At 39.0% G+C, this 16,022-nt stretch overlaps 1 protein-coding gene across 5 annotated transcripts in view; it reads right to left on the bottom strand.

The window, feature by feature from the left end:
- The window catches only part of POGZ (pogo transposable element derived with ZNF domain), a gene marked incomplete at both ends in the record, with an annotated part of 34,706 nt that extends 23,290 nt beyond the window's left edge, over positions 1–11,416 (bottom strand). For 2 of the 5 annotated variants that reach the window (XM_084243502.1, XM_084243505.1), the window contains 2 exons: positions 3,629–3,787; positions 4,734–4,857. In XM_084243502.1, coding sequence (XP_084099628.1) covers positions 3,629–3,787; positions 4,734–4,857 — 283 coding nt within the window. Of the gene's footprint in view, positions 1–3,628; positions 3,788–4,733; positions 4,859–11,329 lie in introns of those variants that run through there. The other 3 variants (XM_084243503.1, XM_084243504.1, XM_084243506.1) reach the window with 2 other exon arrangements.
- Positions 11,417–16,022: the final 4,606 nt, after the last annotated feature.

Genomic DNA, 16,022 nt, shown 5'->3' with positions numbered 1-16,022 from the left:
TATCACTTTTGTACTATCAGAAAGTTGAAAAATCTTAAGTGGCACCACTGTAGGCTCAGAAGTGTATGTACGTATTTGCAAACTTTTCCCCCATTCAATGGGTTCTGTTTTCTCTTCCCTAATTGTGCCCTTTGAAGTATAAAAGGTTTTCATTTTTGCAAGTCCAATTTATCCATTTTTTCTATGGTTATTTATGCTTCTGGTGTCCTATCTCAGAAATCACTGCCTAAATTAAGGTCATAAGGATTTACAACTCATCCAAAAGGGTATGAGTTCCCCACAGTACTGTAAACCAATACTACCCGCAACAGAAAAAGAAATAAAGACTTACACCTATATTTGCATCTAAGAATTTCACAGTTTTGGCTCTTACAGTTATGTTTTTTACTGTTAAGGTAAGAAGTAGGGGCACCGTCTCATCCCTTTTCATGTGGAAAAGTATCTAGCTGTGTCTCTGACACACACACACTTTTTTTTTTTTTTTTGGTGGGACCCTCGCCGGTGGCCGGTGAAGGAACCGGCACTGCAGAGGCTAAGGGCAACCTCACAGCCCAGCGCTCAACCGCTGCACCACCAGGGGAGGCCCACTTTTATTTTTTTTTTATCCAGCTATCACTCTTCATGGAACAACAGGAATTTTACGGTATAGGGCAAAACTATATCTACTCCTCTTTCCCCAATCCATTCATTCTTTTAAGATACCTTTATCTAGATTATATTTTAAAATTTGATCCACATAAAACATTACATAAATTTAAGTGATAAAGTATGGTCATAAAACAAACACTCAAATCCAACACCTAGTTTAGATCTGGGCCAGTATAATTCTATACATGTGCCCCTACTCATTCCCGTCTCTTGCTTCCCTCCCACACGTATGAAAATGTTTCTTAAAATCAAGACTTTCTATGCAGAGAGGAGCAAAGAAATTAACAGGGTAGGGCCTCCCTGGTGGCGCAGGGGTTAAACACCACACTATGAAGCAATCCACAGCCTCTGAAGCACAAGTTCAATCCCCAGCCGGCCAGGGAGCAACCCACATGGCACCGCAGACCTCTCCTGCCTTGCCCGCTGCTCTCCTCAGCAGTGTATTTCAGTCAGTCTGCCTGTTCTGTTCCCCTTTCTGTCTCCAGTGAATCCTCTCACCCCCCCGCCCCAGCATCTCTGGCCTGTACCCCAGCTCTTGTATGCATAAATAAATCTTTTAAAAAAATTTTTTTTAAAATAAATGAAATAAAACAGGTAAATTATAAATGCCTAATCAATGTCCCAAATGGACAACCTTCTAAAATATAATTACTGGAAGAGATAGCTACTAGTAACCAGGAGCAAGGCTGTTTTTAGAAATGGTTTAAAAGAAGGTGAGGAATAAGGGGAAAGGTAACTTTTTAGCTTTCTAAAATACCTAGTACACTAAATGAAACAAAACTGAAATGCTTAAAAGTTATTCTTCCTTGCTATGTTATCCATGTAATAAGTAGACTACATATCCATACAATTAAATTGAAGGCTTATAGAGGGCTGTGTTATAAAACATTCTATTCATTCTATACTGAAGTCTCATCCTATAGGTAAGCTAGCATTTCAAGAATATAAAGTTATACTCAAGATTAAAACACTGCAGAACTGTATGTAATTATACCAAAAAAAAAAAAAAAAAGAGGCCAGACAAATTGGACCTATTAATGCATGCATGGAAATTCTTTGGAAGAACACCAAGACATACATAATTGTGGTTACCAGTCTATAACCATTTTTTCCACATGAAAAGGGGTTAACATTTTAATTTGAGTATTAGAGGCTTTTGAAAGAAATAAGATCAATGTGTATATTACAAAGCTTGTACACATGCCTTAAGAAGGCTCTGAAGTCAAGGGTTCAGCACTCAAGGAGACTAGGTCATGTCAACAGGTCATGAGATGCTCATCGAGGGTCTTGGAACCCCAAAAACAAAGAAAAATTTAGCTTTGCACATAAGAAAACAATAAAATATAACAGAAAGGCCACAGTTTTGAAGTCCAGAACATTCAAACCTATTTTAGTCACTTACCAAACATTTAACCTTAAGATTATTTATACTAAGGCCTAAGAACTTACCACACCTGTAAAATTAGAGAATTCTCTAACGTTTCCTCATCTTCATATATATAATGTTCCCCATAAGTTTTTAAAAATTAGAAGGATTTTCCATGTGTTATGTTCTTAGTACTCAAAAAGTGAAAAATTACATATGGAAATTATAAAGACTGAAGTTTGATAATACTTAAAAGTTGGCAACAATATGTGGAAAGAGCTACTGGAAGGCACTTATTTAGAACAATCTATGAGGGCAATTTGATACTATTAAATTTTAAGCCCCTGACTCAGCTATCTCACTTTATAATGCAGGTAAGCTCATACAGAGAGCATGAATATAATGCCTAAGAATGTTCACCACAGTACTTTTTATAACCACAAAAAAAAAAATCAAGATTATAATAAACATGTAACAGCAGGGTAATAAAAGCTTATAACCCAAAATAAGAACACCACATGCGCTTTTAATGGCAACATAAACTGATATAACATTCAGTCATAAAGTGCTACAGGTATTTATTAAAATGAGAAAATATTCGCTACATAAAGGATAAAAAGCAGAGAGTAAAGTGGTATTTTTATGATCCCTTTTTGTAAAAAGTCAGTCACTACATATAGCATAAAGAAATATACAGAAGTACATATACGTGCAGAGTGAAAGTTACAAATAGTTATCATCAGATAGTGGGATTACAGTTAATTTTTTTTTCTTCCTTTTTTTACTATTTTTTTCTACGATGTACATATTATTCTTGTATTAAAGCTATTTTTAAAGGAAATGCATTAAAACTAGTCCTTTTTTTCTCCTTTACTTTTTACTGCTATTTTTCCTACAATGCACATATTATTCTTGTATTAATAAAGAATTATTATTCTTTCGTTCAAACCAATTATTTTAAAGAAAATAAAATAATTAAAAATGGTCCTTTGAAGCAATGCAATGATTCTATGAAGGTGCTACTTCTAGTTATAAATCTTGAGACATAACTTGCCAATAACTCATCTTCAGGGGACAGAAACAGTATTCAGAAATGACATAAAAACCATTATTATATAGCCTCTCTAGCCAATAAATACACTGAAACCACTATTCTTTCACCTTTTCCTTCAGGTAGACAACATCTCTATATCCAAGCGTCCATACCCAGGAACTAATAACCAAATAAGAACTGCCAGAGAAAATTCAGAACAAAGCTGCCTTAGGAGTATTCTTACCAAACTAGAAGGGCCCTTCCAATTGAAAAACAAAAACAAAAGACCCAGATCTTTTTAATAGTTAGGAATTTGGGGCTTACATTTGCTCTCCTGGAAATCAGCAGCAGCAAAAATCGGTTGCCCTGACTTTAAACACCAACATAAATTCAGCACTACCTCAGACAGAACATCACCACCTACTAAATCATTTCCATGTCAGATAATCATTACTAAAGTCACTCATCAACTAGCAGAACCACTCCAGTACCTAAAACGAAACATGTACATCTGCTCCTAAGACCCTTGTTATTCTCTTATCCCTCTAGCCCAGGAAAAATTTCCCAATAATCCCACTTACCATTGTTGTTGGCAATTAGTGTGACAAGAGTCTTCTTTGTACTGTCGCTGTTCTGTGCCCCGCTGCTACTAACGGTGGTGGATGTAGAGAGGTGCCCAGCCACAGAAGCATGGGCAGCGATGGGCACTGGAGCCGAGACTGGCTGCTGGCTCACAGAAACTGTGGGGAAGGGGAGGCACAGTCACTTGGAGACAGGGACAGATGACACTAAAGGATACTGTTCTAATCTTCCCTTTTCATCTTCTTGTCAGTCTGAACAGCCAAAAAGTGTCCTACTTCATTAGTAAATCCAACTGTTCATCTGATTTCTCCTCCTACTTGCCCCTCACTCCACCAATTAGACACAATGCCTTCTTTGTCTCATATTTTCTGGTTAATTAAGTTAGATCATGAGCTCACTCCACCAGGATTTTAATGTTTTGCTTATATAGCACAAGGAAACCTCTAGGACTCAAAAGTTTATTATCACCACTACTGATATTCATTACCATGCATAGTAAGCCATCCACAAGACCCTGAACTGTGTCCTGTTTCAGCCCAAATCAATGCCATCTTCAGGTCTCAAAGCAGTGAAGATTTTAATGAAAAAGAGAGAGAAAACAACAGGTAGGAAACACACTTTCTGAATTCAGGGCAATTGAGAATTTGACCCTGCAACATCACCTTTTTGAAAAAGAAGCTACAAACTGTCCATGAAGGCAAACACAAAGCAAATTCCGCTCAGCTCACAAAAGAAACCAAGTTCAAATAAAACAAACAAAACAAGACTATGAGAACCTGTTTTTGACTGGTTCTAAATGAGCGCTGACACATAGCACCACTTTGCACTCTGGTTCATACACCATTTGGTAGGAGATCTGATGGCTATATGATAAACATTGGTTAATCCAACAACTCTCCATGTTTTTAATCAGTTAAAAGTAGTGTTTCTAGCTTTCTGGAAGAAAAAATCGAGGCATTTACTAAAGCATGGTTGGGAAAGGTAGCACCAGTGCCATAAGGAAGCAATGCTGGATTCTTAGAAGTCCTTCTTCACCACACTTTAACAAAAAAGCCACTCAAACTGTATCAATTTAAACAAGCTAAGATCAAAAGAGTTTGTTACCTGTATTAGTTTTATCCACTGAATTATAATCTTCAACTACAGAATCCTCAATGACATCACTGATTTTCTGCCATGGTTCCAGCTCCTCCTCCTCACATTCCATAAACAGGTCGGTGTCCGCCATGCTACAAGGAAAAAAAAGAGATTAAGTAAGATACTGACCTCAGAAAGCGAGGAACAGTTTAATGCAAAATATGGAATCATATTCTTGAATTCATTGCTAACCTACCCCAAGGTAACTAACCACAGGGGCTCCCTTTACCATTTCCCCTAACCTCTTTCCCCCTCCCCCTCCTGCTACCCCATATCTAAGGGTCCAGAATTAAAACTTTTATTCTTGAAGAAAAAAAAACTTAGTCTAGAAGGCCATCAGTGTTAAGAATAATTAATATGGCTTCCAGTGTTTTCATGAAACCTCCAATGTGCAGCCTTCTGGCCAAGTGTCTATAATTTCATATTGTTAGAACATTCACTATATCCTTGAGGGTTGCAGATTTCTACAGAAATTATGGTCCCATAAAAGATTCTGAGGAGATGAGGAAAGTCTGTATTTTTCAGAGTGCAAAATGATTTTCGAATGTCAAGAATTTCTTTGGGTTGACGTCCATATTTGTCACTGCCTGTGTTGCTGAACTATGAAACATGAATATTTAGGCTAAAGAATGGTTTTTCTTGATAAACAACAAATTAAAAAAATCATTGGAGCAAACTGCAGCAGTCTTTAATTAGAAATGTAACAGTTTATAATACCCAGGGCTGAAGTTAGGATAAGAGTCATGCAAACAGAGGGTCAGGTTTTGTTCTTATTTTGTTCATTATGAAAAAATTTTTTACTAATACTAATTTTTAAATGATACATTAAACTATTATTTACTGATTACTTGAGCCGTTTTTATAATACCTTAAATTTTGCACCCAAGATGAAAATCTGACTTCTCACACTCTAGTCTTAGTCCTATTACTACTTTGTACAGTATCATTAATTTTGGAATCAGCTTTTTATTTGAAAACTGCCTAAGTTACTTGTTGTTTTAAAAATGCCTATACCGGGCCTCCCCGGTGGCGCAGCGGTTGAGCGCTGGGTTGCGAAGCTGCCCGCGGCCGGTTCGATCCCTGGCTGCTCCCCGGCCACCGGAGGAGGGTCCCGTATGGCGCGCAGACCTCTCCTGCCGCCCGCTGCTCCCCTCAGCAGTGTACTTCGGTCCTTCTGCCTGTTCTGCTCCCCGCTCTGGCTCTGGTGAATTCTCTCACCCTCCCGCGCTTCTGACTGTACCCAGTGCATGTATAAACAAAACAAACAAACAAACCAGCAAACAAATAAATGAAGCATGCCTCTATAAAAAAAAAAAATTTAAAAAAAAAATAAATAAATAAAATAAAAAAAAATAAAAATGCCTATACCTTTGCAATGCAAACAAAGAGCTATTGCTATTCTGCCCTCCAATATTAGTTGACTATATGTCAATTTCTTTATCTTGGAATGAGATAGCATTACTGCTCAGTGTTCAAGCAAAGCTTTAAATGCAAAGGTTCTCAGTGAACTCAGTATCCCAGTAATTGCCCCCCCCCCCCACAAAGCCTCCTAGCCAAAACAAAGCAAACAACCAACCTACCTTTCTAAGCCCTTACAATTTGATAGTATTACTTTGTGAGATGCCCAACAGATGGCGATGTTCCCTTGGAAATGTAAAATATCCCAGCAATGCCCCAGTGAGTTAGCAACAAGCAAATGACCACAGTTTTAAAGGGTAAAGTGTTTATCTTGAGTTTTGATGGTCTATAATATTCTATTTCAATTATTTATCATCACAAACCAAAACCACAGAGGCAAAAAGGAATGAGCAATGAGAAAGATTTAAGGTAGCAACTTAATTTTTTTTAGTTTCATAATTAATTTAAATACAGAAAGATAAAGTTATCCAGAAATTGAACTAAGGTAAAACCAAATCCTGGGTTGGCATCCTTTGAGTCAATACACAACACATACTTCTGTATTTTCCAGTCCAGTTTCCACTGGTGGAAAAAACATTCTGAACAACTTTTTCTAGCTACTTAATATTATACCATTGTTCTTTGCTGTATGACTTTCTAAGAGCCCACAGCCAAAAGATAATCAATGCATAAACATCAAACACCCAGCAAAATGACTATAAACTACAGCTGATAACCTCCACACAGATGGTTTTCAAGGGCCTTCTTTCAGCTCGGACCAGCTGCAAGCAAACTATATGCTGAGCAATCTGTGGAAAACTTTCTTTTGGAAAAAGTAGTTAGCTGAACGCAAATTCTGCTTTTCAATGTCCTGCCTGTGGATATTGTAATAACATCCCAAAGGCTGATCTTTTATCACAGGATTTTATAATATCTTAAGAGACTGAGTTCATGGTTTTTGTTTTTGTGTAACAATGAATTTTACCAAGACTATCAAAGTTTCCTCCATCTGACCAAAGTCAATGTTATTCCGCCCTGAAAAAGATATTCTATGAAACAGTGGAAAAGGTAAATCTGAAAAGATGCCAAAGAAGGATGTTTGTGTTGTAACATTTTATTGCATGAGGAAATTCCTTGGGCACAGTCTCTGCCAAGACATTCAATGTAAATGAACAGATTCAAAATGGAAATAAAATTCAACTTAAAAAATAGTTTTCAAAAATTTTTTTAAGATTTTTTTTTTTTATTTATTTATGCATGCAAGAACTGGGGTAAAGGCCAGAGGTGGAGGGGGAGGTGTGAGAGGATTCACCAGAGACAGAGTGGGGAACAGAACAGGCAGATCTGGTGAAATACACTGCTGAAGGGAGCAGAGGGCAAGACAGGAGAGGTCTGCTGCTTGGTGTGGGTGAGCTCCCTAGTCAGGGATTGAATTCATGCTGCAGTGACTGGTGATTGCTTGATAGTGCTGAGACTTTAACCCTGCACTACAGGGAGGCCCTCAAGATTTTATAGTTTAGGAAATATAGGATCAATAAAATAAAACTTGTCAACCCAGTAAATCTGCTGACTGGGCATATTTTTACACACTTACATCCAAAAACATCTCTAAAAAATAATGAAATGTATTCATGGGCTTAGATACTTCTTATATTAAACAGAAAAAAAAATCGTATTGAAATTCAATCCCTACTCAATTTAAGGACATTTTCATTTCTTCTGAAAAACCATCAGATAAAAATGAATTTTAGAAATGAAAGGCCAACACATAGGGATTTGGACTGGACCAAGAGGAGTGGGTGGGCAATGCATTTGAGAAACATACTGTAACTCAATGAATAGGCAAACTGTCATCACACTACGAGTGTCTCAACCAGAATTGTGGTGATTCTTTTTCTACCATTTTTAAAATGAGAGGTAAATTTTAATTAAGCACAAAACTAGCCAGATATATCCGTTCTCCATCGTCCAGCTTTAAAAATTATAAACTCAAGGGCCTCCCCTGGTGGTGCAGGTGGTTGAGCGCAGCACTGTGAAGGTGTCTGCAGCCTCTGCAGTGCCGGTTTTATCCCAGCCAACCGGCGAGAACCCCACATGGTAAGCAGACCTCTACTGTCACGCCCACTGCTCCCCTCAGCAGTATGTTTCAGTCAGTCTGCCTGTTCTGTTCCCTATTCTGTCTCTGGTGAATCCTCTCACTCTCCTGTGCCTCTGGCCTGTACCCCACCTCTTGTATAAATAAATCTTTAAAAGAAGTTATAAGAAAAAGAAAAAATTATAAACTCAAACTTAATCTTGTTTCATCTATGCTCCGCCTCACAGATTATTTTGAAGTCTCTAATATCATATTTTGGTATATAGCTCTAAAAGATAGAACTTGAATCAAATTCTCTCAGGTTTTCATGCTTTTTAAGTTTGTTTGAATTTGGATCCAAATAACATTATTCTAATTGAAGAAACAGGTCACTGACCTCCTATGGTTCTACAACCTGGATACTGTTGATGACATACACATGCCTCTGTCCTCTGTATATCCTGAAACAGTTGGATCTTAGAGGCATGACTAGAGTAAACGTAACTTCTTTTTTTTGCCCTCCAACACTACACACAAGGGTAGTGTTTTCTTCCATAAAAAAAAGGCACGTTCAATGCCTGAATGCAACCATTCTAAATCAATCCATATTCATTTATTGAAAGGAACAGTTCTATTAAAAAGAAAGATTTTCTACTTGGTTACCCAGTGATGGTTTATAAAGTATGTCTTTTTTCCCCATTCTTGCTATTTACTTGATTTCAAAACAATGTTGGTTCAGTACCATTTCCCCAAAGTGATTAATGAGCTTGTTCTTTATATATATATATACACTCTTCATGTTACCACATATTTAAACATACTTGATGTGCTTTGATCCCCTGTAGTTAACGTTACTGATACGTGACATGTCCTATTATCACCAGTGGAAATGTCTTTAGTTGGCTCCCAAGTGCCACTGACCAATCCTTAGAAGTATTTTTAGGGCCTCCCCGGTGGCACAGCGGTTGAGCGCTGGGTTGCGAAGCTGCCCGCAGCCTCTGCCGTGCGGGTTCGATCCCCGGCTGCTCCCCGGCCACCGGAGGAGGGTCCCACATGGCGCGCAGACCTCTCCTGCCGCCCGCTGCTCCCTTCAGCAGTGTACTTCGGTCCTTCTGCCTGCTCTGCTCCCTGCTCTGGCTCTGGTGAATTCTCTCACCCTCCCACTCTTCTGACTGTACCCAGTGCATGTATAAACAAACAAGTAAATAAATAAATAAATAACATGCCTCTATAAAAAAAAAAGAAGTATTTTTAAAAAAACCTTGCCACCTGATAAGTAAGATGGTCCCAGTTTATCTCATACATTTCCTGCCCCAGATGTAGGACAGACATGCAGTCCTTTCTCCAGGATCCCTGATTCCTTTTGATGGAGGATGATATCCAAAACCACAGCCAAGATGAGTTTCCTTGCTTATTTTAAATACAAAATTACCTCCGTTATCAACTCTGTTACTTAGCTATCTTCAATTGTGTTCCTAAATCACTGGGGAAAAAATGTACACGCTCATAAATATTTGACTCAAAAACTTAAAAATTCTTTCTCCTGAAACTTGAGATGTTGCAGTCTTGTAGCTTATATTAAACAATTCTCCTAACTTCCACCTATCCCAACTGCATGCGTTCCCCTTTCCCTTCCCTTCCCCTAGCAAATGCCAAGATCATTTTCCTGAGAGGCATAATTTACACAGCTGAAAAATGTTAAGGACAATTAAAGGTTAACAATGAGGACACATTGTATTTAATCAAGCCCTTAGCAAGCAGCTGTTTTTTTTTTTTTTAAGACTGTCCTTTTTGAATGTCAAGTGACAGATCACTTCAAAGACTTCAAACAAAATTCTCTATTACTCCTCATAAAAACTTTATCCATAACACATAGCTAATAAGATTATTTTCCAAGCAATTTGGGTATGAGGACCGGAAGAATTAAAGCAAAAGGATGACACCTTGACTTTCAAGTAAGAATCATACCTATCTTCAATAAAATTGAATAGAACTAAACTTTCTCTAATTCATATCCCTGGGCTCTCAGCACATACCAGGCATCATTTAACAGTGCAGCATATTTACATAAGGGACTGCATTTAAGAGCTACACATAGTTTCAGTAGAGAAAAACCTAATTCATAAAGAACATCACTAAGGAACCGTCAGGCATGCCCCTGGATTTTATCCAACTCAGTGATACTCAAACACAGGGCCAATTTCACCCCTGAGGACATCTAGCAAAATCTGGAGACATTTTTGGTAGTCAAAATGGGGATAGAGGGCCTCCCTGGTGGCGCAACGGGTTGGGCACAGCACTGCAAGGCAGTCTGCAGCCTCTGCAGCACGAGTTTGATCCCCCGGCCAGCCGGAGAGCAATCCACATGGCGAAGCAGATTTTTCCTAACTCACCCAACTGCTCCCCTCAGCGGTGCGTTTCATTCAATCTGCCTGTTCCGTTTCCCACTTTCTGGTGAATCCTCTCACCCACTCCCCTCGCATCTCTAGCCTGTACCCCAGTTCTTGTGTGCACAGATGGATAAATCTTAAAAAAAAGGGGGGGATAGGAGGGGTTTTACTGGTATCTACCGAATGGGTAGTGACCAGGATGTTGCTAAACATCCTAAAATGCACAAGACAGCCAGGGAAATGTCTATAATGCTAAGACTGTGGCCTCTCTGGTGGTAAAAGGTTAGGTTAAGTCTTAGCACTATGTAGCTATTGCAATTTACTGCAGCAAGATTTCAATCCCTGGCCAGGAAGCTAACCCACATGGCACAGCAGACCTCTCCTGTCTCTCCCGCTGCTCCCCTCAGCAGTATATTTCAGTGGATCCGCCTGTTCTGCTCCCTACTGTCTCTGGTGAATCCTCACCTTACTCCCCTTTCCTCCCACACCTCTGGCCTACACCCCAGTTCTCGCATGCATAAATAAATAAAAATAAAATAATGCTAAGACTGAGAAACACTGATCAAACTGAATACATGTTCTGAAGGGGGAAAAATTTATCATTTCTTTCAAAAATATTTATCCTCTGTCAAGATTCCTATGAGTTGTTCAAGTGATTATATCGTATACAGCAAAATCATTTTTATAAAATTCATATACATCAAGTTTGTTTCACCCTATAATCACTGTATCTTCATATATATCTGACAACTTTTGTGCCATTTGTGTTCTTGCCCAAGTACATAATTTCTCCTCACAGAAATGGCACATCATGTTAACCCTCTGAAATTATGGTTATTATCAGTATTGTATTTGATTATTATTATAAATATTAACTGGTGAATAATTTTTGTGAAAATAATTTCTCAAAATCCATTCATCTAATCCCCATTACTAAAATATCTGAATGTGACTCTTCACAATTTCTCTATAAATCTGTCTTTTGCTAAATGTGTAAGCTCTTCTTGCCCCTTCAACTTCTGGATCATTTTCTCAGAGGTCAATAAATCAAAATGACAAGACAGAAACTCTGTGTTCTTTATCAGTCTTTTTAAAAAGGTCATAATAAATTTAAACAGAAAAGATAGCCAATAATCCAAACTTTACCTGTCATCAATGGTTTGGTCTATGGACTACACTTTTACAAAAAGCCAAAACCAAAAAACAATGAAAACCATTGACAATGATGTTGAACCTGAATCAAAACAAGCACTTCCACTTCCACTTTATAGGAAATAACAAAATAGAGGAGTAAGTAGCACCATAAGGAAAAAGTGAGATAAGGTTTCGATAAAACCACTAACAAGGTCTTTTTAAAAATGTCAACGTCCTGGGGCCTCCCTGGTGGTGCAAGGGGTTAAGACACAACCTATGAAGCTATCCCCCAGCCCGCCAGGGAGCTACCCGAGCTACCCACATAGCACAGCAGACCTCTCCTGACTCACCCGCAGTGTATTTCAGCAGTGCTCCCCTCAGCCATGTGTTTCAGTCAATCCACCTATTCTGTTCCCCACTCTGTCTCTGGTGAATCCTCTCTCTCTCACACACACACCCACACCTCTAGCCTGTACCCCAGTTCTTGAATCCATAATAAAATAAATCTTTTTTAAAAAGTCAATGTCCCTTCCCCTTGAGCAATCTCCCAGTTGGGGTAGCAGAAAGCTTAATTTCCCCTGAGAGCACAGCCTGAAGAACAAAGGAAACCTGTGTTATCTGACTTGCCCACCTATCCCCAAAGCCATTTCTAGAACTTCCCTACTACTACCAGAGTGTGTAGGCCTCCCAGGCAAACACAATCTGATGAGCAAGGGGCTCCTGCACTACCTTTGATGGTGGACTAGTTTAGGGGGAGGCACTCACCTCATCCCCTCTCCCACTCCCCCCAACCTCCAGGTGGGGTTCCAATTTATGTATTCAGAAAGTACAAGTCTCTGAGAGCACAGCCTGCTGAATAAAGGACATCCCTGCTTATAGCTAGTGTGGGGAGTTAGAGGAAGTACCCACATCTCCCCAACTTGCTCTCCTGCTTCCCTGAAGCTACCAACTTACTACTGCTGGACGGTGCAGGTCTCCCAGGGAGATCACAGGCTGCTGAGCAAGGGACACAAGAGCTGGCTTCAGTGACCAAGAGAAACATTTACCCCTCCCCTGCATGACCTCGCAGGAGGCTAGACCCAGCGGTCCAAGTAGCACCAGCTAAACCCCTGTTTGATATTGGCATGCCCCTGGACACTAAATACTACATAGTCCAAAGCTTCTCCAGTGCCTGCTTGTGGCTGGAGCCAGCACAATTTGTCCCCACCACCACCCCCCACCCCTACACTGGCAACCAAACCAGCAGAATTCAGATTTAGGGTGTGGCTGTAGTCCGGGGCTTCTTGGGAGAGCATTGCTGGGGGAGTCTCTCCTGATCTACCTTGGCCAGCCAGTGACTGCAGATCACTCCATCAAGCAGCTACAGTGCCAAAGGCTTATACCCTTGGCAATCTGCAGCAACCTCACACTACTGTTCGACATAGTATTGGAAGTTCTAGCTAGAGCAATTAGGCAAGAAAGAGCTATAAAAAAATATAAACTAGAAGAGAAAAGTGAAACTACCATTATTTCCAGGTAATGATAATATACATAGAAAACTCTAAAGACACCACTGTAAAACTACTAGGAAGAATGAATCAGTATAGCTAAATGGCATGCTACAAAATCAATATACAAAAGTCAGTATACACAAACAGCAAACTAAAAGAGAAAGGGAGGAAACAATCCCATTTACAACTGCATCAAAAAGAATTAAATACCCAGGAATAAGCTTAATGAAAGGGATGAAAGATCTGTATAATGAGAACCACAAAACACAGAAGACACAAAGAAATGGATATCCCTTGCTCATGGATTTAACACTATCAAAAGGCCACCTTAACCAAAGCAGTATACATTTTCAGTGCAATACCTACATAAATTTCAATGGCATTTTTCAAGAAATAGAAGGAAAATTACTGAAATTCAATAGAACCACAAAGACCCTTAAGCAATTCTGACAAAAAAGAATGGAGTTACCACACTCCCAGACTTCAAATTATACTATAAAGCTACAGTATTGGCATTAAAACAGGCACAATTAACAACAGAATAAAATCCAGAGTTCACAAATAAATTCACACTGGCAGGGACAACTAATTTATGACTAAGGAGTCAAGAGCATAAAATGGGGGAAAGAAGATCTCTTTAACAAATGGTGTTGGGAAAACTGGATAGCCACATGCGAATGAAACTAGGCCATTATCTCACACCATGGACAAAAATTAACTCAAAATGGACTAACGACTTGGATGTAAGACCAGAAACCATAAAATACATAGAAGAAAACATGGGCAAAACACTCCCATGACACTGACTTCAGTGATGTTCTTTGGGGACTCTACTCCAACAGCATGAAACAAAAGCAAAACAAACAAATGAAACTATCAAACTCAAAGGTTTCTACACAGTGAAAGAATCACTAAAGGGCCTCTCTGGTGGCACAAGTGGTTAAGTCTCAGCTATCCTCAATCACTGCAGCAGGAGTTCGATCCCCAGCCAGGGAGTTAACCTGCATGACGCAGCAGACCTCTTCTGTCTCACCTGCTCCCCTCAGCAGTGTATTTCAGTCGATCAGCCTGTTCTGCTTCCCACTCTGTCTCTGGTGAGTCCTCTCAGCCCCCCAACCCCAGTCCCACCACACTTCTGGCCTACACCCCAGCTCTTGTATCCATAAATAAATCCTTAAAAAAAAAAAAAAAGAAAGAAAATCACTAAAACAAAGACACCCTACTGAGAGGGAGAAAATATTTTCATATCACATGTCTGCAAGGGTCCAATATCTAAGACCTACAAAAAACCTCATACAACAACAAACAGCCCAATTAAAAAATGGGGGGCTCTAAACAGACACTTCTCCAAACACATACCATAAATCAACAGGCAATATGAAGAAACAATGTTCACCATTCGTATCAGGGAAATACAAATCAAAATCACAATTAGGTACCTCCTTATTCTTTGAAGAACGGTCCATGTCAAAAAGACTAGTGGCACCTCATATCAAAGAGACAGTATGGGAGCACTTCCTTGTACACTGTTGGTGGGGATGTAGGCTGGTCCAGACCCCAGGGAACACAGTATGGAGGTTTCTCAAAATTTATCAACCTTAAGATTCAGCAACCCCACTCCTAAGTAACACTAATTTGGAGGGATATATGCACTCCATTGTTCATTGCAGCACTATTTACAATAGCCAAGTTATGGAAACAAACTAAGTACTCAATGCAATGAGTGGATTAAGATGACATGGTATATTACTCAATGAATTACTACTCAGCTTTAAAAAAAAAAAAGATAAAACTTGTCATTTGTGACAACATGGATGGAACTGGAAGGGGTTAAGCTAAGTGAAATAGGAGGAGAAAGACAAACACTGAATGATTTCACACATGTGGAATAAGAGAAACTCAACCAAGTAACAGAAACTCAAAGCCAAAACAAACCCTATAAATCTGAGAGCCGAAATGACACTGGGGGGGGGAGGGGGGAGAGGAACCCAATGGAATATGGTGCAGGATCATGGGTGGTGTTGTAACATACACCAATCTATATACAGTGGTGTAATCCATTGTTACCGGAATAAAAATAATACAATTAAAAAATGTCAACGTCACCCCACATACTGAGAAGACCTTAGTAGGGTAAAAAAACTAGATGTCAACATCTCTCTAAATGTAACACGTAAAAAATGTAATGTGTGAGCCTTCACTGACTGGACTCTGGTTAAATTTTTCATTAAAAAACTATAAATGACATTTTGAGGACAACTGGAACATATGACTATATACTTGATACTAGATATTGGGAATTATATTTTCTTAGAAAAGATAATGGTATAGGAGTTGCAGAGGAGGATGTATTTATTCTTATCAAATACATGAAATATTTAACAGAAGTGTTACAATTTTCAACTAGTTCAGCAAAATATAGGTATTATTTTATAATAGCTATCAAATAGATATCAAATATATCAAGTTAAAAAGCATAACTAGTTGATGGATTCATTGTAGATGCTTCTTACAGCATTCTTTTTCACATTCATGAAATTTTCTTTAAAAGTTGGGGGGAAGGAGTCAGAGGGAATCAGCTGCAAGGCCTGAGGTTCTAATGAAAAAACATAGTTTTACAGTTAATAACATTAGCATAACTAAAATTTACTAATAAGGAAGCACAACGTAAAAGTTCTCATGAAAAGAAAAACATACAGGGCCTCCCTAGTGGCGCAAGGGGTTACAACACAACCTATGAAGTTATCCACAGCCACTGCAGCAGGAGTTG

This window comes from Talpa europaea, assembly GCF_964194135.1.
Source record: "Talpa europaea genome assembly, chromosome: 9".
Lineage (NCBI taxonomy): Eukaryota > Metazoa > Chordata > Mammalia > Eulipotyphla > Talpidae > Talpa > Talpa europaea.
This window is presented reverse-complemented; position numbering and strand designations above follow the sequence as displayed.